The sequence below is a fragment of the Pithys albifrons genome, chromosome 4 (genome assembly GCF_047495875.1).
Source record: "Pithys albifrons albifrons isolate INPA30051 chromosome 4, PitAlb_v1, whole genome shotgun sequence".
Classification (NCBI taxonomy): domain Eukaryota; kingdom Metazoa; phylum Chordata; class Aves; order Passeriformes; family Thamnophilidae; genus Pithys; species Pithys albifrons.
The window spans coordinates 47,210,137-47,234,744 of record NC_092461.1 but is presented as its reverse complement, the minus strand read 5'-3'; the positions used below and the strand labels follow the sequence as shown (position 1 = coordinate 47,234,744).

The 24,608-nt window shown below is 40.2% G+C and overlaps 1 protein-coding gene across 10 annotated transcripts in view; it reads left to right on the top strand.

Moving 5' to 3' along the window:
* Positions 1–24,608, top strand: part of OXR1 (oxidation resistance 1) — a 263,783-nt gene that overhangs the window by 166,757 nt on the left and 72,418 nt on the right. Inside the window, exon 1 of one of the 10 annotated variants that reach the window (XM_071553996.1) lies at positions 22,016–22,255. The exons of the other annotated variants lie outside the window; for them this stretch is intronic. Coding sequence (XP_071410097.1) covers positions 22,108–22,255 — 148 coding nt within the window. The 5' untranslated portion in view covers positions 22,016–22,107. Of the gene's footprint in view, positions 1–22,015; positions 22,256–24,608 lie in introns of those variants that run through there. 10 annotated transcript variants of the gene reach the window in all.

Below are 24,608 nucleotides of genomic sequence, written 5' to 3'. Positions count from 1 at the left end.
CAGGAACAAACTGAAACCAGAATTTTTAGGGTTCAGACTGGTGCATCCAAGTTGAGTCAGAGAGGATGTTCAGCTTCTGCCTGTTTGGCAGGAATATTTATCTGCACCCGTTACTAAGGAAATGACAGAGCACTCTTTCAGAAGCATAGTAAATGAGAACATTATGTCCTTAGAATACACTTACACTTGGATAAGTGATTTCTACCTTAAAGCCAAGTGAAGAACAAATATATAAGTTCTGCTTTACAAGGTGTGGTGAGTTGGGGGTTTTTTGTGCATACAATGCTGTTTTATATACAAACAGCCTTCATGTTTTTCCCTCATTCGTGCCACGTGGAAATATGGTAGGATGAGTCACACAACTGGAATGCTGCAATGAATGGCTGTAAACTCCTCAGAAGGGATAGGCAAGGAGGGGGAGGTGGTAGGGTAGCCCTGTATGTTAAGCAGTGTTTTGATTGCCAGAGCTTAATGATTGTTACAATAGGGTTGAGTGTTTCTAAGTAAGGATCAGGGGGAAAGCCAACAAGTCAGGTATCCTGGTGGGAGTCTGTTACACACCTCCCAACCAGAAAGAAGAGCTAGACGAAATATTCTATAAGCAGCTGGGAGAAGTGTCATATTCACTCACCTTTGTTGTCATGGGAGACTTTAACTTACCAGATGTCTGCTGAAAATACAACACAGAAGAGAGGATACAGTGTGGGAGGTGAAGGGCCTGGAGCACAAATCTTAAGAGGAATGGCTGAGGGACCTGAGGTTGTTTAGCCTGGGGAAAAGAGGCTCACCTTATTGCTCTCTACAGCTCCCTGAAAGGAGGTTGTAGACAGGTGTGCGTTGGTCTCTTCTTCCATGTAACTAGTGACAGGACAACAGAAAATCGCCTCGATTGCACCAGGGGAGGTTTAAATTGGATATTGGGAAAAATTTCTTCATTGAAAGGGTTGTCAAGCATTGGAACAGGCTGCCCAGGAAAGTGGTGGAGTCGCCATCCCTGGAGGTAATTAAAAGACATGCAGATGTGGCACTGAGGGACATGGTTTAGTGGTGAACTTGGCAGTGCTGGGTTAACAGTTCGACTTGAGGATCTTAAAAGTCTTTTTCAAACTAAACCATACTATGATCCTATGATTCTGTGACTTGGGGACAGACAGCCCCTGTAGACTTTCTTAAAGGCATAAACTAGAAATCTCCATGCAGTAGCTTAGAGTCCTAGGGATTTCTAAGAAATTACTTAGATTTCATGCTACTAGCTAAAAGAACCTTGTAGCTATGTTTCTGTGATCCCCACCCTTCACAGCTGGACTGGGACAGCATCTGTGCACCAGCTGGGACTTGATGTGATGAAAGACCTCTAAACACATCTAAGCATGGCTGCTGGCCACTGTTTTCCCTAGGTCTTGCATACTGGAGACTCTTCTCTTTGCTAATCTCTTTCTGAGGGGATAAAAAAACCATCTCTTCTTAAGGCAATAATATATGTTCAGCATTTTTAAAGAGAGTGGGTTTTCATTCAATAAAGAAAGGAACATTTTGATTATTAAAAAAAGTCCTCTGGAAGGTCATTTGCAAAGGTGGAGCTGCACATGTGAACTGCTTGGAAATAAAAATTCTGGATGTTTTTTCCTGAGGGGTTCCCCATTTTGAGTTCAGACCAAGTTCTGTCTCCAGTGTGTCTCCAAGGGAAGATTCCCATATGTGGGAAGAATATCTGGAATACTCAGAATCTTTTGCATTTCTTTAGTTCTTCTTTCACAGAAATTATCATAAACACCTGTGGATACTGGAGAAAATTATCTAAGCATTTATTTATACAGGCAATCTTTTCCAATCTTGTCCAGTCCTCCAGAGCTGTACTGCCTGTAGGTTGAAGATTTCCTCAGGAAAAGGCACTGCAGTCAGTTTAAGTTTTATGACAAAAGATAGGCTAAAAATTGCGGATGATCCATGGCTAAATATAAATGAGTCTTCACAGTTGACACTGAGAAGAGCCTGAGCCACAGAATGACTTGCAGCTTTGCTCAGTTACATTATGTATGAAGATTTGTATGAGCATTTGGGTATTTTTTTTCAGGCTGTACCATTGTTGTTGCCATGTGTGGCATCAGTTTCTCATAACCCATGTCGATGGAAGCTGTGAGTCCCTCCACAGAGGTCAGTCAGTTTGTCACAGTGCCAGTGCAGGATTTCCCAGAGAGGAGTGGGGAATGCTGAAATGTTTGTGCTTCCTCTGCAGGAAAATGACAGTGTGGTGCCAAGGATCAGATCGGGGGGTTTCTAAGCATTTCTTGGGTTGGGAGCAGTGGGGACAAGAGCTGAAAAAAGCCAGCTCCATTTCTGTGTCCTGCTGGGTTTTCACCTGCTATTAACAAGTGCTGGTGGAAGGTGGGAGGATCGTGTCTCCCCGCCACATTATGTTTCCTACATGGAAACTGGAGCCGTATCTTCCAGCACAGTTTTACTGCTATAAAGAAACATAGTAAAAAGAATGCTGTCATCCAAGAGTGTGCAGAAGACATAATTTCTGCTTGAAAGCATTTTTTAAATATAAAATATTTTATTCTAACTTAAGGTGCTGCAAAATTGCACCATGTTTTGCCTCATCACTGCTGAGATTTTTGCTTCTCTGTTTTCTCTTGTGCCTTTGTAATGTTTGTTTTCCTGTTATTCTCTCATTCCAGGAGGCATGTACTGTATCACAGCAATGCCTGGAGAACTGTTTATACAATGTGAGCAGAGACCTACTGCAAAGAATATGTAGCTTTAGAAGTAAATCAGAAAACAGAGACGGGCAAAATAAAATATACTCTAGGTACTCAGATGAGGCAGAATACATGCATGTGGTCACAGAGGTAGAGTGAAAGGTTGGACTAAAGCTTCAGTAAAGTGTGAAGTATCACACTTCTCTTAGGCTTCCCACAGAGGATGTGTTATTTGTGAGGAGATCCTGACCTACTTGATACTCTCTGCATGCTCTTTCCTGGAGGTCACTGTCTCCTCTTCAGGGGTCCCATCAAAAACAGAAGTGAGGGAGAGAATGAAGTGCCATCTGTGAATCCTCCACTTGCACTAAGAAAATCCTATAAGGAGAGCAATAAAAATTGCATGGATATGCTTATTCATGTTTCTTCCAGTAGCTGTGCCTATGCCTCCACTACCTCCTGGAAGTATTATGTATGAAATGTATAGTATCATGCAGTTGTATATATAATGAGGAATTCTAATGATGGAAGCACAGACTGCCAGAGGAAGCGGTCTTTTTACAAGTTCTGCTTTTTTCCCCCTTAAAGCTCTATCTCTGATATTTGTGATTTCAATGCTTTGTGAATTTTCAGATACTGAATTTCCATACCTCAAAGACTTGTTCTAGTCTCCTTCTGTTTGCCTGCTCACTCCTAGGTTTTCTTTCTTCCGTATAAATGGAAATTTATGAACTGTGGGTTAGAATCCATCATGGAAAGAAATGCTCTGGAAATAAATAAGCTAACTCTACTTTTTGTGCCTTTTAAGGACACAGTTTCTTATGTGCCAGAGGAGAGGAACCAGTGAGTAAATAAAAAGGAAGAAACAAAAAAGTAAGACCTCCTGCACTCCAGACTGTGACAAGTATGAATGTGAACCCACAGTCCACTGTGTAGCCTGAATACTTGCCAAAACAATCAATCACTTATCTGGTCATGTGCTGCTATTATTGGCTTGCAGAACCCCCAGTAATAAAGAGTTTTGCACAGGAACCAATAACAAGGTGCATTTTTTAACAAATATCTATTGGAACATTCTTTTAGATGAAGTTTGACAAAATGTACTATATTTAGACTTGTACTTTTCCACTGTCAAAATGTTGCATCTCAAAACTCTGCAGAATGTCCTCAGGGAGACACATATTTCTGTATTCTGTGAGAAGGCCAGAAAAGGTGTGTCTGGCATGAAAAATCTTGGTCAGATGCTTTCTTTACTTCTTCTACTGCATGCTGGTTTAGTTGAAAACAATTAAGAAGTAGAGAATGTTCCCCTTTCAATTTTCCCTTGATTATCCTTCTTCTGCCCAGGGTACCAGCCAGTTTATTAACATTGGGAAACAAGATCTTGGAGTGGAGTAAGGAAAGCAAAATGCAGGACTTGAAGTAGCACCATAGGAGTTCCGCTGTAAAATGTCATGTGCTATCCAAAAATCTTCCTCTGTTCTCTTCAACCAACCTCCTCTTGACCCAAAACCAAAGCTGAGTTAAGAGTGTGACCCAAGTAGCCAGAAGGAATTGGCCCAGAGCATCTTTCTCCTTTTTGACCATGCCTATTCACTAGATCCCCTGTGCCTTGGACTTAAGGTGTTATACCATCAAGTACTTCTGTACTGAAGCAATATACTTGCATGAGACTCCCCTTTGGAGAAGTTTCCAGGATATGATTTGTAAAGCAAACATCAGAGACTGTATCTTCTTAGAGATCAACAATGCAATATTTGTTCCTGTACATAGAAGGAAACCATGCAGCATACGTGAATCATGATACTGTGTCCTTGCTTTGGAAAATCACGTCATGATACTTCATGTTCTTTCTTCAGAAAATCATATCAGATGTGGTAAATAACTACTTTCTCCACTTGTAAATCTTGTCCTGTGGAACACTAGCCATGGGTTATAATGGAAGATACAGCCTTAAATGCTCATGCTCTTTGCCAAACCTTCTTAACAGTAAAAGAAAAGGTCACAGGACTTTCCTGTGAGTGGAACAGTTCTTAGCTTATTGCCCCAGTATGCACACTGAAGGATCCAGCACACAATCCTTCATATTAAAAGGAATAAGTGAGACCAAGTGTTCAAGAATAGCAGCCTCTAAAGGTGCTATGTGATCCTAAGCTAATACACAATACGGTAAGAGTCTTCTCAGTGCAGCTTCAGGCAGGTTAAATGTATCAGTATCATCAGCTGTGTGAAACTGTTGTTACTATCTCAGGCGGTGGTTATGTGGGAAAAGAGACTGTTTTTGTTAACACAGATATCAAAAATAAAGGAGGGGGACAATGAAGCATTTAGCACTGTAACTCTGAAAACAGCTGTACTTTGTTCATGGCAGATAACATAATTGTCTCCTTGAGAAAATGGGGTGAGTCGGGCATTTTAATTACTTTTTTCTAGCAATGCTGTTTTAATTGACAGACATATTTTGAAAGATTTTTTGAGGGGATTGTTTGTACACTTTCTTTTTAATATTTTTAATAGTTATGCAGAAGATATCCAAGTAGGCAATCCACAATTTGTTTATTGTTATATGTAAAAAGACTTTGCCACTTTTTGCTGTCTCCTTGCTTGATATTTTGATCCATTATTAGAGAAATAAATGTTTTCTCTCTCGAACTTCAAGAGCTCAGTCTCAACTTGATCAATGTTCTCTTTTCAAGGAGTACACCATACTTTCATTACAGAACCAGCCCACTGAGCATCTGAAAACTTAATCTAGAGATGTACAGTGGCATCAGTTAAAACAGTTCATGTGTTTTATGTAAGTAAAACCAAGAAGGAGGAAAAAAAAGACTTCTGAGGAATATAAGTTACTGAAGTACAACACAATTGCATTCTACTCTGCTGTAAGCTCTGAAGTGGCTCACAGGATCATTCAAGTGCTAACTAAAAGAAGGATAATTTGTTTCACTTACTGATAACTGTTCAATGAAATTCACTTTTTTTTTTCCCTTCTAACTACATTATTGCTACCTGTAATAGGGAGTAAATATGAAGACAAACATCTCAGGTAAGTTTGGGTGAGATAACATGTCGTTCACTATGAAAGAAAGTAAGAGAGTGTCATCTGAAAATGGTTTGGAGATTGTCCCTATGGATCTGTTTGCACTTAGGCTAATATTTGGGTTTTCTTCTTGAAGCATGAGTTCTGGAAAAAGAAAGTTCTGGAAAAAGATGAAGATCTTACAAACCAAGCACTTTCAAACACAGGACATCAGTCTGAAGATCCTGCTATTAAAGAAATCCAACACGGCATTATATATGTAAATAGCAATATAATATTTTTTATGAAGTGCCTTTTGACTCACAACAGGGCTGGTGGGGCAGCATAGTTACGCTTCTATTGCCACTTCGTCAAGATTCTATTTGACACTAAGTTTAAAAAAGTGTTGGAAAAGTTCATTTAAAGGGGAGTGACAGAGAATGTAGTGGTAGGAAAAGATTAATTTTGGGGGAGGAAAGGACAATATTGCTTGGCAATATAACAAACCATAACTCATCTGCATTTTAATAAGATTTCTTTGCCCTCAAATGATGCAAAATTACTTTATAAAATGCATGGCAGACCACAAAATTTAGCAAGATTCTCCTATCCACAATATGCCATGGCAATCTGCCCTTGAAGGTCTAATTACCTCTTTCAAATGACTTGTGTGATTGTGCAAGCCGCACGCTATTTGTTCCTTTTTTTTTTCCTTCAGAGTAATCATGCTGATACTTGAAGATGGAACTTGCTGTAAAGTCAAATGAAAAAGCATTTAAACAGTCAAAACACTTTTGTGTATATCAAATATGAGTGATACACCATGTTTCCCAGGACAGAATATCGCCTGAGCTAACCACCTACTGATGCTGGTTTGTCAGCTGAGACACCATTGTCCTGATTCAGACCAGTTTACCAAATGGAAACACACCTTCAATAATCCAGACCATTTGGTCATAGGGAGCACCTAGTCATGGTGAACACAGATCATTACATTGCTCCTGAAATCCCTATTTATATCACCACTAAAGGCTTACTCCCCTTTGCTGTTTCACTCAGTAAAAATCTTTTCTATGCATCTGCCAAACCACACATCCAGGGCCCTGCAGCACTTAAAAGCTTGTTTTGCAGGCTTACATGCAGTCCAAGGAGGATAGCTGGGGAATGTTTATGATACCAGCAAGTGCTTGTGTCATCCAGTCTGAATAACCCTGGAAAGTGAATACTATAGCTAGCTCGTGCTCCCTTATGTCATCACACTTATTAAAAGTAATATTACATGTTGAGTCTGTTGAGAAATAGTGAAATGTGCTGTCTAAAAGTTCTAATTGACCTCAACATTTTTGATGACATGAGTAAACACTGTATGCATAAAAGACTTTATATTGTTTTCTATCTGCTAGCTTGAAAAAGTAAAGGCAAAACCTTAGTCTTCACAGAAATTACAAAAAGGCCAGTACTATTCAGTTTAAAACTTAGTATGTGTCTCCTTTGAAAGAATACTGTTTTTCTGTGAGTTACAAAATAAAATACATCTGTAATAATGCCAAGGTCATGGGTTCAATCCCCTGTATGGGCCACTGACTTAAGAGTTGGACTCAATGATCCTTGAGGGTCCCTTCCACCTCAGAATAGTCTGTGATTCTGATTTAATGTCAGAAATGGTGTTTAGTTTGATGTCCTTATACAGAGAATGCTGAATACAAATTACATTGTAAAAAGCCTGGAGATCATATGGTAGTGAGGCTAAGAGAATTTTTTAGAGGAGAATACTTTAAATATTCCTCATTTCATGTAACTTGGAAATGTGCATCGTATGAAAACAAGTGATACACTTACATTAAACAAAATTGTATTTATTACAGCTGCTGACAGTTGAACTTCATAAACACAGAAAATACAATTCTTTGAAAAAAGTGCAAACAAAGAAACAGTCAAGTAAAGAAGTATATACAAAGTAGAATAATCATGTAGAATACTGTTAATCCAGAGGACATGGGAAGCGTGGGGGATACTAAGAACATAAAATATTTTAGGTGAGTGTACATTATGCATATTCTAATTCATACCTTCAATTTCTATATCACCTTTGAAGCAAAATCATTTTATCAGAAAGTATTTCAGCATCAAGAAGCCAGGGCTCCAGTTAGCAGGAATCTGTTCAGATGATGAATTGTTTGAGCCACTGGTTTGCTTTATATCTGTGTATTTTACAGACCTGAGTACAATCTCAATGCAAAATATATCCAAATTGTCTGCATCCCTTCAGTTTTCCCAAAAGTGTTGAAAACTGAAGTCATAATAATGACAGTATTTATTAAAATACTTCACTAATTCTGATAACTCAGTATCCAAGTCCTATGGTCTCACGGAAAATGTGCAAGAGCTAGTCCTGTGCTGGCACTCCAGCTGTACTATTGAGCTATCAGAAAGATGCTCTAAAAAAACAAGCAGACAGCACTTTTCATGTTATCCCATGTCCCAATAGCAACAAAGGAGAAATGTAGTAGCAGCAAGAGAGGTAAGGTAAAAGACAGCCTTCTTCCAGGTGATACAGCTGGTAGTTGATCCAAACTAGAAGAAAGTAAATAATAGTTCCTAGGCAATTTATCAAACTGCTTGAGCAATCAGAACACTTGAGTTCTGAAAGCTTAAATCACAAGTGACCATAGCTGTTTGGCACAGTCGTCAGATTCTCTCTCTCTCAGCCTGGAATACAACTTTGGGGGAAAAAATTGTGGTCATGCTTGAACTCTCTGGTTTTGGCCAAAGAAAGCAAAATAACAGCTCTTAGTGCTTTGTGCTGTGCACAACACAAGAATGTCTACCCCTGACTGTATTTTAAAATTATTTTAGCTCAACCTTGCACTTTTTTCAAGTAGGAATTCTGTACCTTATTAGAACACCGGCTTTGGCATTGTAAGACTTTGCCAAGCAAATCTTGTTTATAGCTACAGCCTTTTCATAAAGTATTATTCTGTGTGGTAAGTTATACATGATTAGACCATTATACTTGATGATAGATTGTTTCCATGTTGATTTTTTTTTTAATTATTAAATATCCACACCGGGTTACAGGCTTTTCTCAGTACCCCTCTCCTTTGTAGGTCCCTTATTCACTTAATTATATGAGATCTTTCATTCCTGACAATCATTTTGGATGACAGTAAAATATTAATTTGGATTACAAAAAAACCCTCGAACAAACAAAACCTAAAGTATAATCTCACTTCCTAAAACTCTTGAATTCTGTAGGTTCATTTGCATTTTTGAAAACTAAAGAATCCCTTGTCCAATGTCTGCATACTGAGGAATAGTGCTGTGAAACTTCTGTGCCAACTATTTGTATGGCAGAGTGCGAAGCAGCATTTACAGAGTCAGGGTATGGGCAGGCTCCTCTCCCTGTTGCCAGCGAGTTTGGCAGTGCTGCTGTGCTGGCACAGAGGGATATTTGTGTGCAAAATCTAAACTTGCTGTAGGATACATTCCCTACCCTTTCTGGACCACAATTGGCTTCTCAGGGCAGTCTACAGCCACTGTTATGTATCCAGGCTGTTGGACAAAATCTCATGGTTGTCCTTCAATGCTTTCTTTTTCCACATTTGTTTTCCTTTGTAGAGCATAATGTCAGAGCCCTTAAGGCTTCGACATTTGAGATTATCCTGACAGTCCATTTGGATTCTTTTCCATAAACTCTTTCTCCTCTTTAAACAAATTTATCAGCATTGGCAGTTAGTGAGTGTGCTGGTTTAAAGGTAAACCGGCAGGAGAAACGAACCCAACATGAAAGAGACTATAAGTCAGAGTTACAATTTAATAAAAATACTACAATAAATGGAATGATTCAAAGAGAAATTGGTTTCAGCCTACAAAACACAGAAGTATAACCCAGCACCCGGGGGCACAAACACAATGGTGTTTGTTAGCCCCCATGCTGAGACCCACGTGGTTCCTTCGAGTCCAAAGTAAAAGGAGGTGAAAAAACTGTTGGTGCAGATGACGGTCACAGTCCTGTCAAGGTTCTGCTCCTCTTCGAGATCCAGCAAAATGTTTCCCAAGTCCCAAAAACTCCAAGACTGTATACCCTCAGGTCCATGTGGGACCACCCAGTAACTCCCCCAGGGCAGCGAATTACACAATAGGTGATCTAACTCAGTGAGTCATGGGGTATTTTTGGAATCGTTTATGGCCCATTAGCAGACACGCCCCCTCAGGCTGAGTGTGAAGGTGCTAACGACTTCCTGGAAGGGAGTTATCACAGCTCTTATCTCACAGGCTTCTTCATCACCCAGCTTACATCTTGAGGGGTCAGGTATGCCCTGGGCAGCTGCTGCAAATGATCCCTTGTTAACAGTTCATGAGAAATGGCATAGAAAGTTTAGAATATACAGCTTTGGTCACACACAGTGATAAACTGGTGTTGGCTTGCTGAACCAGGACAGTGAGATTTCCACTTTTCCCGATAAGACAACTGAGGTGAAGCCACACCAACTTGTATTCACATCAGGAGATTAAACAGGAGAGAAAAACAAAGGCAAATTAATAGCTTTTCACCTTATCTGCTTTAATATCTCTAGCTATTGAGGTGTCTTGTATCTCTCTGAGACCCCAGACCTGATCTTCTGAGCTTCCTCTGTCTGTAGAGGTCACCTCCTGCACACTGCAAATGGCCCAAGGAAAGCACTTGACGAGAACTTCTTCTGCCAGAGCAAGGGGTCCAGGGCATTGCCATGGCAATTCCTTACAGCAGAGTGGTTGGGTGAGATGAGGTAAAGGTAACATTTTACTTATGTCAAGCCTAGTGTCCTATTTTCCACAGTGGCCAGCAGCAGGTGGTACTTAGGGAAAGAATACAGAATGGAAAGACACTTTGCTGGTATTTCCTCTGAGCTTTAGGCAGTCTGTGGCATAAGGGTTTCCAGAAATGAGATTTTATATTTGCATTCTTGTGCTTAATGCATCTTGATGGGCTTTCTATGAATTTTTCTAATTACTTTCTGAACCATTATAGTTTTGGCATACAACATCCTGTGGTAATGAATTCTGTGATTCAGTTATGTTGTGTAACAAAAGGTTTCTTCTTCTTTAAATTGTGATAGTAATTTCATTACTACTTCTCTTATCACAAGAAACAGTGAATAATTTTTCTCTGATCTGTTTTCTGCTTACCTACATGGTATTCTTTTCTCTGCTTTCCTAGAGAGAAGCAGCTTGACACTTTTGTTCCTCTTCTCAGTACATTTTGAGTACATTGCATGTTCTTCTGAGACTGGCCAGCAGTACAATCTATATTCATTATAAGAATTTAAAGAGTGGCGTAACTACATTTTTCCTAATAATTCATATTAATTTTGCCTTTTTGATGTCTATTAACTTGGCGTTTTCTCTTTTTTTTTTTCTGGATGGTAATAGCTCATTTAAAGCTTATCACTATATGTATGTATGAACATAGTTATGCTCTCAGTGGAAAACTTGCCTTTACTCTGCATTTATCAACAGTGAATTTCACCTGCTATTTTGCATACGTTTTGTATTATGACACAATTTTAAACTTTTTTCAGCAGATTTAGCTTTCCCACATAATTTTGTATCTTCAGCAAACTTCAACACCTTCTTATTCTCTCCCCAGCCTAATAATGCTCCAAGTTTAAAAACATGCAGCTCTGTTGGGCTGCACTGAAAATCTTCCTCTAATGAAAAATCTGACCTCTTGCATACTGTACTTTAAAGGACATTAAATGATGAGCCCTCTTATCCTACAACAGCTTCATTTCCTTGGTGAGGGACTTTGTAAAAAGCTCTGTGAAAATATAAGCACACTGCTATCAACTGATTATTCTTACCTATATGTTTACTGACTTCTATATAAACCCCTCAGATTTACAAACCAAGACTTAAAAACATTTGCTATTTTACTTATCCAGATGTCTTCTGATTCTATTATTACAAATTAGTTTTTTCAAGTCTTGAGTAACACCAGAGGTCCTTTAATACCACAGAGTCCATCAAAACTTTCTGTGGAAAAAAAAAGATCCAAGTGAGGATCTAAACAAGTCTAAAATATTAAAAGGTTGTTGTGGGTTTTTTCAGAGATTTTTTAATGATCCTTTCATGGTTTCAGAAAAGCTGTAAGGGAGCACAGGTGAGACAGATGACCTGAACTGGCCAAAGGGATATTCCATATGATAGAAGACCATGACCAGTATATAAACTAGGGAAGCTACCTGGAAGGGGCCTGATCAATGCTTAGGAATGGGCTGGGCATCAATCAGCTGGTGGTGAGTAACTGCATTGTGCATCACTTGTCTTCCTTGGGTTTCACATTCCTCCCTCCTTTTCCTTTCTTTTTACAATTTGTTGTAGTAGTAGTACTGTCTTTTGCTGTTTCAATTATGAAATTGTTCTTAACCAATTTATTTTCTTTTCTTTCCTGATTCTTCTCTCCATCCCATTGTTGTTGGGGTAGGGAAAGTGAGAGAGGGGATCCTTTCCTTCTAGTGGTGTGGCCAGATGGTGCATATGCCTCAGGAATGGTAGAGACTGTCTCCACCACTCAATCTTCTCCTCGGTGTCCCTAATACTTTTTAACCTTTATATCTCCTCTTTTACCTCTGCCACCAGGCTGAGCAGATCATCCACCTAGTCACAGCCCACACAGCTGTCACCTCTACTGCCATGCAATACCAGTGCCAGGCTCTGGCACTCCCTGCAGCCTGAGATCTGGACAGCTGCATGTTTTCATGGCTGCTCCATTTGTGTCTCCCCATCTTTTCTGGCAAGTGCAGACGACTTGGCTCCCTGCCAGGGGGTAACCATCACTGAGCTCCTTCCAAGGGGGTGGTGACCACTGACTGAGCTCATCTCTTGAGCTGGTGGGTGACCACCCCAACTGCTGTACCTGACCCTGGGTGATGTGCCACACACTCTCTGGCAGCAGCTTTAGTGCAGATGGGGGTGGCCACAGTCATTCCTGGCCTGGGTCATGCTCAGTCAGAGCTGCCTCTGAGTCAGAGCTGCACCACTCCCTGTTTGGAATGTCAGGGCACCTCTCTTGGCACTGTTTTTGAGGTCTTGCCACTTAAGAAACGTTCCTTGCAGTCCCTCAGAGCAGTCCTCAACCCCAGAACATGTCTGCTGGAGCAGCCTTGGAGTCTTCTTCAGTAATGTTGAGCTATGAGCCATACCCAAGGCAGGACTTCAACATTAGATTAGTAGGAACTTGAGAGGCAAGTTCCATAAGTATTCGAATAATTCAATCTTTCCTCTATATTTAATAGGAAAACAAAGCAAGACGAGACAAATTTTTTTATCCCTTCTTTTCCCAGCATCACCTTTCCATACACTGAGGTTTGCTGACCTTACTAAGGTTCATGGCTAAACTAGTATGCTCTTTCCAGCCTGGAAACAGCATAATTCATTACTATTAGGATGTACAGTTGGAAGAAATAAGCTTTTGACCTCTAGAAGCACACCAGCCTGTTTCCTTGATGAGATGTGTCACTACTGCTTCACCCTTAACTGCTGTCAGTCAAATCACTTACCAATTCCAAGTCTTGATTCTAAGGCACTGGAATAAAAAACCTTGACAGATAACCATTAATTACCTATGAAAAGAACTGTATTTCTTGGGGATTTTGTACATAATATATGTACACAGTATTTCATCCTCAGATGAAATACAAGGAAGACAGGGAGACGTGCCTTTTGTCATTCTAAATGAAGCCTACAGAAGAGCTCATCTAAACAAATAGAAGGAAATTAATAAAAGGCAAATAGGATCTGCAGAACAGTATGTGTGCATAGGTTCTCAAAGGTGTGTACAGCATTGCAGTTAAATGCAGCTGAACGCAAGAGATACAACAGACTGTAAATCATTTCAGGGGAAAATTGTGACAGTAATCAAAGACAAGACAGTAAAATGTGGAGAGAGACGGGAGTTAAGCTATTAAATTTTAGGGGCAAAACTAGTGTGTATGGGGATGCAGTTTCTTAATTCAAAGATAATACAGTAATGGACAGCCTTTGAATGATTTAGCTATCTTGAAGCAATTTGATTTTTGAGGATAAATTGTAGTAATTATCCCCAAAAGGACAGAGTGAGTAACCATCCACAAGTTTTGTACACGATATTATGGGAGCAAATGAATCAGGCATATGCTTGTGATGTGGTGCCAATGGGGGAGGGGAGAGACACCAGATGTTTCTTAAGAAGCAAGATTTAACAAGAAAAAAAAGCAGAACTTCCTCCTAATAAGATCAACATACTTCTTCTGGGTTTTCATTCAAAAGAAAATTTCAGGAATGTCCTGCACAGCTTTAGGTGGGTCAGGAAAAGGTATGTACAAAAAGCTTTCACAAACTTACTTTACTTAAGGGAAACGACCACAAAAAACAGGTAGCAAAGAATGGAATATAATTCAGGGGGGTTTTAACTAATCCTTAATCCTAGAAAGTACTGCCTAAGCGGGAGCAAGTAAGATAGAAAACCAGTAATTCTTATTATAATAATAAAATTGTAACCAAAAGGATCAGCTGCTCCATTAGCCTTATTCTGGGTCATGATAAATTCTGATGATATTTTGGACCCATTTATCTAAAAGATACCACTGTACTTAAGATGACATTCCTACTTAGAACTGATACTGTCTGTTTATCAGCTATCCATAAGTCTTTGTTTTCCAGGTGTCTGAGCAGAATGTTTTTGTTCAGATTAATTAAAAGTATCCTGTATCTTAGATATTTTCATTTCCAAACATTGCAATGAAAACTGATAACCTAAAAGCCATAATGTTTTCTGAATTGGAAACTCATCTGGTGCAAACCAAATATAATAGGAGCATGTGACAAGCAGTCAATTATTTCTTCAAACTGAAAGAACCTGTTCATTATCTAGAGTCACCTTGAAGATTATTAGCATTATTAATAATAATTATATTAATGTATACATTAGTTTGTTGTTTATTAACATTATAATGCTCAAGACAGGACTATGGATTTATAAAGTATGTGGCTTTTCAAATAAACATGAAGAATAAAGCTGGTCATGATGTGGAAAGATACTAATCACAGAACATTTTTCATGTTAATGATCTGAATCAATGCTTTTGTTTGAAATCTGAGTTGTGTTATGATTGCTTAGTCTTCAGAAAGAATGTACAACCAGCTTAACTTTAACAACTGTATCCTACCAGAGGGATATTCTATTTTATTATGAACCAATCTGGGAAGGTAAAAAGGTCTGTTTTGAATTGGAATCTGGCTGTATTGTTTCTGATCAAGTATCAGCAACCTCCTTACAGGAATACAGTGCAGTAACAACTTGATAAGCATTTAGTGACTGTTAAGGAAGGGATGGTTACAGTTATACTGTAAAAAGGGAAAAAAAAGAATGAAGTCAATACTGTTTGCCTATGAGTCAAATATTTGATGAATAATCAATTTTCTGAACACCTTTCATAAGCAATTAGTTAGCATTTGCATAATTTATGCTTCTGTGGAGGATGGGATTAGCTAGTATATACTATGGAGTCATCAATATTCAGTTTCAAAACACATGATGAAAAAAATGTTAGTGAGTTGATGGCACGAAGACTTGTGTCTACTGAAAACTGACTCTGTTCAGCAAGTGCTATACCTAGTCAGCATCTTTAAACTGCATGGATGTCAGTATGTGCAAGAATATGCATTCATACCCCCTGGGGTCCAAATTCAATTTCATTAAACTCCCTGGAAAAAACAGAATGCTTGTTTATAATAAGCCACTATTGACTAAATAAGAATGAGCTGAAGACCTGTAGGTCATTTCATGTTTACTTGATAAAGTAGTCTATATATAGAGCTGTGTAATTGCAGCTGCAACTAAAGTTCTGCTGTAAACATGAAAAAGTCCCCATATGATATGCAGTTGTCCTCAAGGCCATATTTGAAAACTTCCATGTTAATATCATTGATAGTCTAACAAATGCTGACATGTTATTGTAGAATGAATAATTTCAATATCTAAACATAAGTATACTTCTATACTTTGGGAAAATAAGAAAAATATAGATTTAGTTTTAGAATATACATTTTTGTAATGCTAATTCTTTCACTGCTTTTTGAAAAAATAAAAATTAGCATAAAATGAAATTGGATTGTGACTATGACTCTATAATTCCCCAGAGAAGATGGGTAACTGCAGGCTTAAATATATTGTAGGGGTAAACTGAGATGCCTAAGATCCAAACGTTCTCCTCAGCCTGGAGAAAACTCATGTCTAGGTGGTATCTTGATTTTATAGAGCTTCTGAAGAATTGAAAGATTTATTGAGCCAGATTTGAAATACTAATCAAGCAGGAGTTTGATTCACTTTTCTACCAAGAAAGCAACTCTCCCAAAAGAGGTGCTGTTACAGCTTCCCATCTTTTTTCAATGTTATTTCAAGAATAATCATATACAAAACATAACCTATACTTGGAGTATCCAAGTCCAGAATCAAAGACTGCCAAATTCCCTTGTTGCCTATATTTATTCTGTATTATCCCTTCAGTGTGACATTTTCTGCTGAACAGTGAACAGCATCAATGGTCAAAGTGGAGACTGACCTCTATTTCATTGTAAACTTAGAGGCAGCTGGTTAGTAAAATCAGAATTATATCCCTCCCTGCTGAAGTCTGAAACTCCAAGTTTACCATTTCTGAGGCTAATATGCAGATGGGAGTTTCATTCTTGCTGAGCGTCTAATCTGAAAAGAGGATGTGGAATAAAATGAAACCTGTATGAACAGCCACACCTAGTCCACAGTTCTTTGTGAAGAACCTGTTTTGAACACACCCATTTACTTAGTGTCACCTACTAGTTACCTCTTTTCAACTTCTCACAAATTTATAGTGACACCATATCTCCTTTGGAATGATTTGAACCTTCCTAATCACAAAAATAGATCTGTGCAAACATTTTTACTTCTGGAATTATGCACTTCCATACTTCATTCAAATTACTTGTTACTCAGGGAAATAGACCTGAGAGTGTGGGCATTCTGCATGCTTGAGTTCTGGTCCCCTCCTTGAGGGATTCCCACAAGCATTCTGCACTGTATTTAATCTTTACTGAAACAGCACTGGTAACAGAATGCAGCCTCTTTTTCTGTCTTGGGAGTTTACCTTTTAAACAAGGAAGAAAAAAAGAAAAACAATTCCTGAGTTATTGTACATTACTAAAAATAGGTTTCATTAAAAATTAAGGAAGAGGTTAGGCTTTTATGATGTTCTAATTCAAATTCCTGTTTTTGCCAACCATTATGGGCTTTGCAACCATATAAATGTTAGGGCCTTGACCAGACATCGTAATTTAGAATACTTAACAAAGGCAGACAGTGTCCTCATAGCATTACAGGAGAGTCAGTGCCTCCAGAATGACTAAGGAAGCTTAAATGAGGCATTTGGTTCAAACTGTCAAAATTACATACTTGTGTATGGGTTGCTTATATACAAAGGAATGCTGACTAATTACCAAATGACTGGCACAAGACTGTCACCTTGGAAAGCATGTACAAGCCTCATTTTTCACAAAACAGAACAGGGATTTTGTGTGACTGCCTGGTACTTTTGTCTGCAGCTTGGTAGCACTGCAGATTTGGCAAGACGAATTGCGAGAGGCCCATATCCTGTACACCAGGCACGTGAACTGGCCAAGCCCTAAGGAAGTTGCACAGCATCTGCTGAATTTGTTGCTGCAATTTGTGCTTGTTTTCATAAACAACAAAACTGAAAAAGTTATATCCCTACCACTTGCTGTGTGTTTATATTTTTTTCTCCTTTGAAATACTTTTATATATAATTATATGTTCAGAGTCTTTCCTCATTGTGCCTTTTTCTATTTGACCAAAATGGATTCCTTTTCTCTCTCCCCTACACCAGCAGTTCTTTTAGGATGCAGCTCAGTCAGCTCTCTGCCTGCTCGACTTTGGGATAGCTACAAGACCAGGTTGTGCAATAGATTAGCATAGTATGTCATTAAGGGTTACGTCATAAATACAGACAAACTCTGTCAGACATTTCTGTGGCTACTGAACGTGGTTTTGTGTATAATATCAATACAAAGGCATCTCCACTTGTGCCACAGTTGCACTATCATTTGAAGCTATTATGCACTGACACTGAAGACAGAGACTGCCTGAAACTTCCTCCCTCCCTCTCTCCCTTTCCCCCTTTCCACTGTTCAGCCACTTCTACTCTTTTGTTATTTAGCTTGTGCTTCCACAGGTGTTTACATGCAACTCAACCAGATCTGGAGATCTAACTGGGGATAATTGTAACCCCAAAACAAAATAATTACAAAAAAAGTTGAGCTACTTTTTGCTGAACAAAAAGGTACTTTTAAATGGGTCAACTACTTTACTACACAGTTCACTCACCTGCCAAAGGAATGCTTGTGCTTACATTCATAATATGAGAACAGAAACAAGCAGTGAAGAGCAGGTAGGACAGTTCCTTCTTTTGGAGAGTCAGTTTTAAGTGATTGAATTACAAGAGATACACTTTTTTGTACTGATACCACAGTCAGAGAATCCAGGAGAGATCCTTGTTGCACCTTCAGAGACCAAACACAAATTTATTAGCCCTCATTATCAACACCCTGGTTGTTTCTAGATATTTTGAGGACTGAAAGGTAGAATGATCAAGTTTTTGTAAAGATGTTCAAGATCAACATAAGTGTAAAAAAATACTGTAGAACCCACTTATATTTGGTTTAGCTTTATGGCAAATGGGACACACATTGCTTAAGTACATAGTGTTCATGTTGCTCTTACCAATTAAAAAGTTGAGGAATGCTGAAAAGTTTTTCAGATAGAAATATGGGTTACAATCTTAAATACCAGTATATCAGATTTTTAAAGTGACACAGGTTTAAGTCTGGTCAGTTTTCGGACCAGAGATCATTGCCAAAATCTTGCTACCATGGATGTGGCACAACTAAGGCGTGACTTAGTAGAAACAGCATCTTAATGTTCATAATAGGACTACTGGATGTTTGTGTTGACGATGTCTGCTGAAGAATAACAGAGTCATAGAATGCTTTGGGTCAGAAAGAACCTTAAAAACCATCTAGTTCCAACCTCCCTGTCACAGGCAGGGACACCTTCCATTTGACCAGGTTGCTCAAAGCCCTGTCCAACCTGGCATTGAACACTTCCAGGGATGGGTCTTCCACAGCTTCTCTGGGCAACCAGTTCCAGTGTCTCACCACCCTATAGTAAAAAATTTCTTCCTCATATCTAAACCTACCTTCTTTCAATGTAAAGCCATAGGCCCTTGTTCTATCCCTACACGCTCTCACAAAAAGTGCCTCTCCAGCTCTCTTGCAAGTCCCCTTTAGGTACTGGAAGGCTGCTCTAAGGTCTCCTGGAGCTTTATCTTCTCCAGGCTGAACGCAAATTCTCTCAGTCTGTCTTTACAGGAGGGGTGTTCCATCCCTCTAATCATCTTTGTGGCCCTTCTATGGATTGCCTCCAACAGTTCCACATCCTTCTTATGCTGGGGGGCCCCAGAGCTGGACACAGTACTCCAGGTGGGGTCAGAAGGTGGGAAAGTCGAGTAAAGGGGCAGGATCACCTCCCTCGACCTGCTGGTTACACTTCTTTTGATGCAGCCCAGAAAACCAACTGTATTCACACAATGTCAGGTCATGCTGAGCTTCTCATCATCCAACCAGCCCCCAAGTCTCTTTCCCCAGTGCTGCTCTCTGCTCAGCCTGATTTTGTGCTTGGGATTACCCTGACCCAGGTGCAGGACCTCACAATTGGCCCTGTTGCACTTCACAAGGTTCTCATCAGACCGCTTCTCAGGGTCCCTCTGGATGGCAAGTAATATAGGTTTGACTATATTCATCACAACATAATAACAATGTAATATTATTATTTGTATTCTATCAATGACTTGAAATTTATCAGTAGTCAGTGAGTGTCATGTATCACATATCTTACCTTAGAACTTAAACGGTGGGGCCAGTTCTGCGCACGCTGTGCCTCACCTAAAAAAAATCTACTGTGCAGGCTGGAAGGGCACACCCATGTGTGGAGAGCCCTTCCCAAATCTTCGTTTGTGAAGTCTGACCATACATCACATATCTTAAAGAGTAATACTACCTTTTCTGAGCACTGATACCTAAATCTTGGTTTTATAGTCAAAACAGTTAAACTGAAAAATTTGTTCTTGCTAAGTAAAACGTAGCTAAATGGATGTTTTTGAGTATAGACAATGATTTTTAGTACTATGAAAATAATATTGCAGTAATAGGTGATCTTTTTATACTTTGGTTAGACTATGTGAGGAAAACAGGTGAAAGCAGCTAAAATATAACAAATTCATAGTTCTCAAAACATTTACCTTGAATACTTCATAAAAATGCTATCTGAATCTGTATCTGTAGCCTCTATCACTGCAGTATAGTGAATAAACGCTGCCTCAAGTTGCAACAGGGGAGGTTTAGTTTGGATATTATGAAAAATTTCTTCATCAAAAGCATTGTTAGGCCATGGAACAGGCTGCCCAGGGAAGTGGTGGAGTCACCATCCCTGCAGGTATTATAAAGGTGTGTAGATGTGGCACTTAGGGTCATAGTTTACTGGTGGACTTGGCAGTGCTGGGTAACAGTGATGACCATAAGGGTCTTTTTTAAGCTAAACAATTTTATGATTTTATAAATATGACCTTGGAAGAGAAAACCCAGAACTACTTCAAACCACAGGGGAAATACATGCAATCAGTGCAGTAACAGAGGTGCATATGTGGCTGCAATACTAGTGGCAAATCATCTCAAAGTTTCAAAAATGCTGATCACCACAGCTGTAAACTCATTCCTTATGCAAAGATGTAGTAAATTTTGCCTAAAATATAATCAACAGGACCAAAGACCAACCATAGCTTCTTCATAGCAGAAACACTGTAATGAAAGAAAACTAATTACAGTGTTTAGGGCAAGACAGATCTGGTAGGCAGAAAAGTTTATATGTTAAACATCTAGTGGTACTTAGACCATACAGTGATTCTGCAGTTCCAAATTTAATCATTAGTCATGGAACAGACAGATTACACATCCATTTCTACTGGCAAGTCTTGCGGGGTGGGAGTAGATCTAATTCTGCTGAAAATTTCTTGTTCCGTTTCACAGAAAAGATTTTATTTGAAAAAAGTCTTGAACATCATTATTGCCTGAGCAGGAACTGATTTAAGTAGTAGAAGGGTTGATTTGAGTGTACTGTTTGTATCAAGTAACCCTCAGAATTCAGCACTCCAAAATGCTGACGTATAACTCTGATTTAATTGAGCAGCTGCTACAAGTGAATAGGAGTTGAAATAGCTCAGCACTTTGTTCCTCTGTTCTGCATGTACACAATAGATTTGGCTCAATAAGAGCAGTTTTTATTAAACAATGCCTTCATTTGCAGCTATATAATCTCATCATACTCAGATTACAATACAAGCACATTATCTTGCAGTTCTGCCTTCTCAAGCTCTATGGCACAGGTATAAATATCATTAAATAGCTGTTCTTTAAGCCTCAACATGTGCAGAACACACATTGTAAGGGAGATCTTAATCATGAGATTCAATGTCTTAGGTATTTCTTTTTCTGTTGTGTGTTGGATCATGTTCCAACTGGTTTTATTTCTTCAAACATAAAAAAGTTCCAAGAATTGTGGGGACAAAGAATGCAAGGATACAGAAATGAACACCACAAATCAAACGTCTTTGTCAAGAGGAAAGAAAAACTGTATACGTGGTAAGTTCTGCTGGAAGATTAAAGTGACCCATTCAGCTCAAAGGCTGAGTCGGGTATCAGTGTTTGCAATCACTGAAAGGAGAGCGCGGGGACATGGCTGGCTAGCACAGCAAGGACGGTTGGCATCCGAAATGGCAGGGTCACTCCGAGAGGGAAGGGTCAAAAGAAGAGCAACAAAACCACACAGTGCCACAGCTTGTCCTGTTTTACAGTTACAGTGGAAAAAGCATCTTCTTATCCACGACTGACTCACGTTTTAACATTAAGAAGTTGGCTTGACTCGATTTTCATGCTTGGTAGTGCTGAGACAGGAAGGCTGAAAGTTCGTAGAAAGCTTTGCCGAACATGGTTGTAAGGCAGTGGGCTTCGAGGAAACACAAACAACTAACTCCGCGAACTGTGGATGAGCCCGTGAAGATGTGCGGGTGGCCCGAAGCCAGGAGGAAGCGACGTCCCGCTGCGCCGCTGACTGAGCCGCTCGGCATCCCGAGCTCCCGCGCCCCGCGGCGCCGCCGCGGCCCCTTTAAAAGGGGGCGTGGCCGCCCCAAAGTTTGCCCAAGTTGCGCGCGGGCCGGCGGTGTCGGGCCCGCCCGGCCATGGCGCCCCCCGGCCCGTAGCGCCGCCATGGACTCGCTGGCCGCGCTCACGGGCAAGGGCGGCCGCCTGCTCCGCGGCACCGCCAGCCGCCTCTGGGGCGCCGTGCCCGGCGGCCTCCGGTACGGCCGCTGCCAGGACGGCCGCGGGGAGCCGGGCCCCGCCAAGCCGCCGCCAGGTACCGTCGGGGAAGGGGCGGCGGGCGGTCCGGGCCGCGCCGGGCGCCAGGCTCGGCTGCTCTGCCCCGTGAGTCTCCCTGGAGGAGAGCAGGAGAGGGAGAGGGTCCCAGCCGAGCTGAGCGCGGCTGCTGCCCCGCTCTCGGGGCGGCGGGTAAGGGGCGCAGGGTGGGTAGGGCCGGCACGTGCCGCGCCGGGAGCGGCGACACCGCGGGCACGGGGCCAACAGCAAAAACCGACTGAACGTCTTCCTGATTTCAGCGACAGAACTACTGCGCTCACTGGAGTTACCCTCCCTTTCCTGGTGCTATCACTGACCGGAGTGGAGGAAAGCGAGTGGAGCGCAAGCTTCTTGATTTGAGGTCTCTTTTGACTGCAAGGTGGTTCCTGCCTCTAGTGCTCCTGAAGAGCTGGCATTAGTGCTTTGGAAGTAGGCTTGGTGATGCTAAGGAACAGAAGTAGTACCTCTGCCTCTCAGTGGTCAAACAGGTCAGTCAGGAGTCAGTAAGTGACTCCGTGTCCTTTGCCTGGGAGTAAGAGGTCTGCTCTTGTCACTCCTTTTCGTGATAATGTCGTTGGGCTGTAAGTTTGGCTGTTGTAACTCACTCATCTGAAGTGAGCCTTCACACTGGCAGAGAATACCACCAAAACTGGAGGGTGGTCAGCGAATGTACACACACTGTTTATGCGGAAAAGGAATGGGCAGTAAGGACTCCAGAGAGGTGATGCTATTGATTGGGGATTGCAAACAAGCCATGACATAACTAAGAAAAGCAGCATGATCTAACGACTGCTTGGTCAGAAACTTCATATGAGGGTTAAGTTTGTGAAAGTGCTATATAATAATATAAAGAGTGGTATACAATGAATAGTTAATATTTTCCTTTTTTTTTTTCTGTTTCAAGAAGCTCTGTGCTAAGTGGATGAATGTATGTTTGTTGTAGTCTGTGGGTAAAGGTTGAAGCCATGTCCCCACTGAAATGTAGTATTAAAGACAGTTAAGTTTCTTTGGGAGAGTCAAATAGTCCCTTTTCATTGAGAGAAACAAGATCAGTGTAGTAGGCAAAGTAATAGGAGTGCCCAATGCAGTCTGTCATAACAGCAGATGTAGATGATGTCTCCTTGTGTGCACTGGATCATTCTTCTTGCACAGAAAGGATAATGGATAACTAGCTACGTTTACAGTGACACTCTTTATTTATGTCATGTCCCTCTTCCCCAAGATACAGGGAGAGAAAGAGACATTAACTTGTTTTTCAGCAGTGAAATAAAATAACTTGAATAAGACCTCTGAAAACTGTTAAAAGCTTGTTGATGAAGATTACTTACAATCTTTTGCAGAACCAAAATGCAGTGAAATGCTTTAGCGTCTTCTGGTCTTTTAATCAGTGACAAGGCCTTGTGTTTATCAGTTAGTATAAGGCATCTCCTGTGATAAATGTGATTTTTGGAAGCAAAAGCTCTCTGACTATTTTGCCCTCTCTTCTTCTGGGACAAAGGATTAAGTTAGACTGCATTGTAACACTTTGGGTTTGTTTTGTTGTTTGTTTTTTTTTTCTCTAGATTTGAGCAGAAAATGTATTTTCTCAGGTGCTTTCATACTGTAATACTTAAAATCTGTGTTACTGGAAAGTGACTGCAGTTCTGGAGTGCAGGGTAAGTTTCTGCATATATGGAATTTAATGTGCCTTTTTGAAAGAACTATACCTGTGTTTTTCCTCACCTAGGCACAGCATGCTATGCAAGGCAATTAGGCCATGGCCCTCTCATCTTGTCTTGTGTGGGGTTTCTGTCAGTTACAGCAGAAACAAATTCTTGTGACTGTAGAATTTTTCTTGCAAGCTTTATGCTGGATTTCACAAACCATCTGTGGCCTGGTAATGGGTGCTGTGGAAGTTGTGACAATGATTACAATGCTTCGGTTTAAATCCAACCTCTGTTTTAATTAGAGATGGGTCCCCTGGCATTAGCTTAAGACTTAATGGCACATTCTAACTACTCCAAATATTTAGTCTCTATATACAGTGTTCTGCATCCAGGCCTACCTATTGCTCTAGTTTTTCTTCACTGTTTAAGGCTCTCAGTGTTCATTCTCTTTGCATGGTTCAGTTGTGACTGTGCGTTATTTCTTAAAAGAATAGTTCTTCATAAATGTCTTAAAACCATGTTTCCACTTTTCTGAAAAAAAACCCAACCTTTTTTGTTCTTATTTTTAATTTAGCTTTTACAATAAAGTATCTCAATTTTATTCATGTAATATTAGTAATTTTTACTGTTTTCATACTTGTATTTCTGAACAGTGGAACAGCTGCTCTATCAGGTTTCCAAGTTCAGGGAGGTAACTCTGTTCAAATG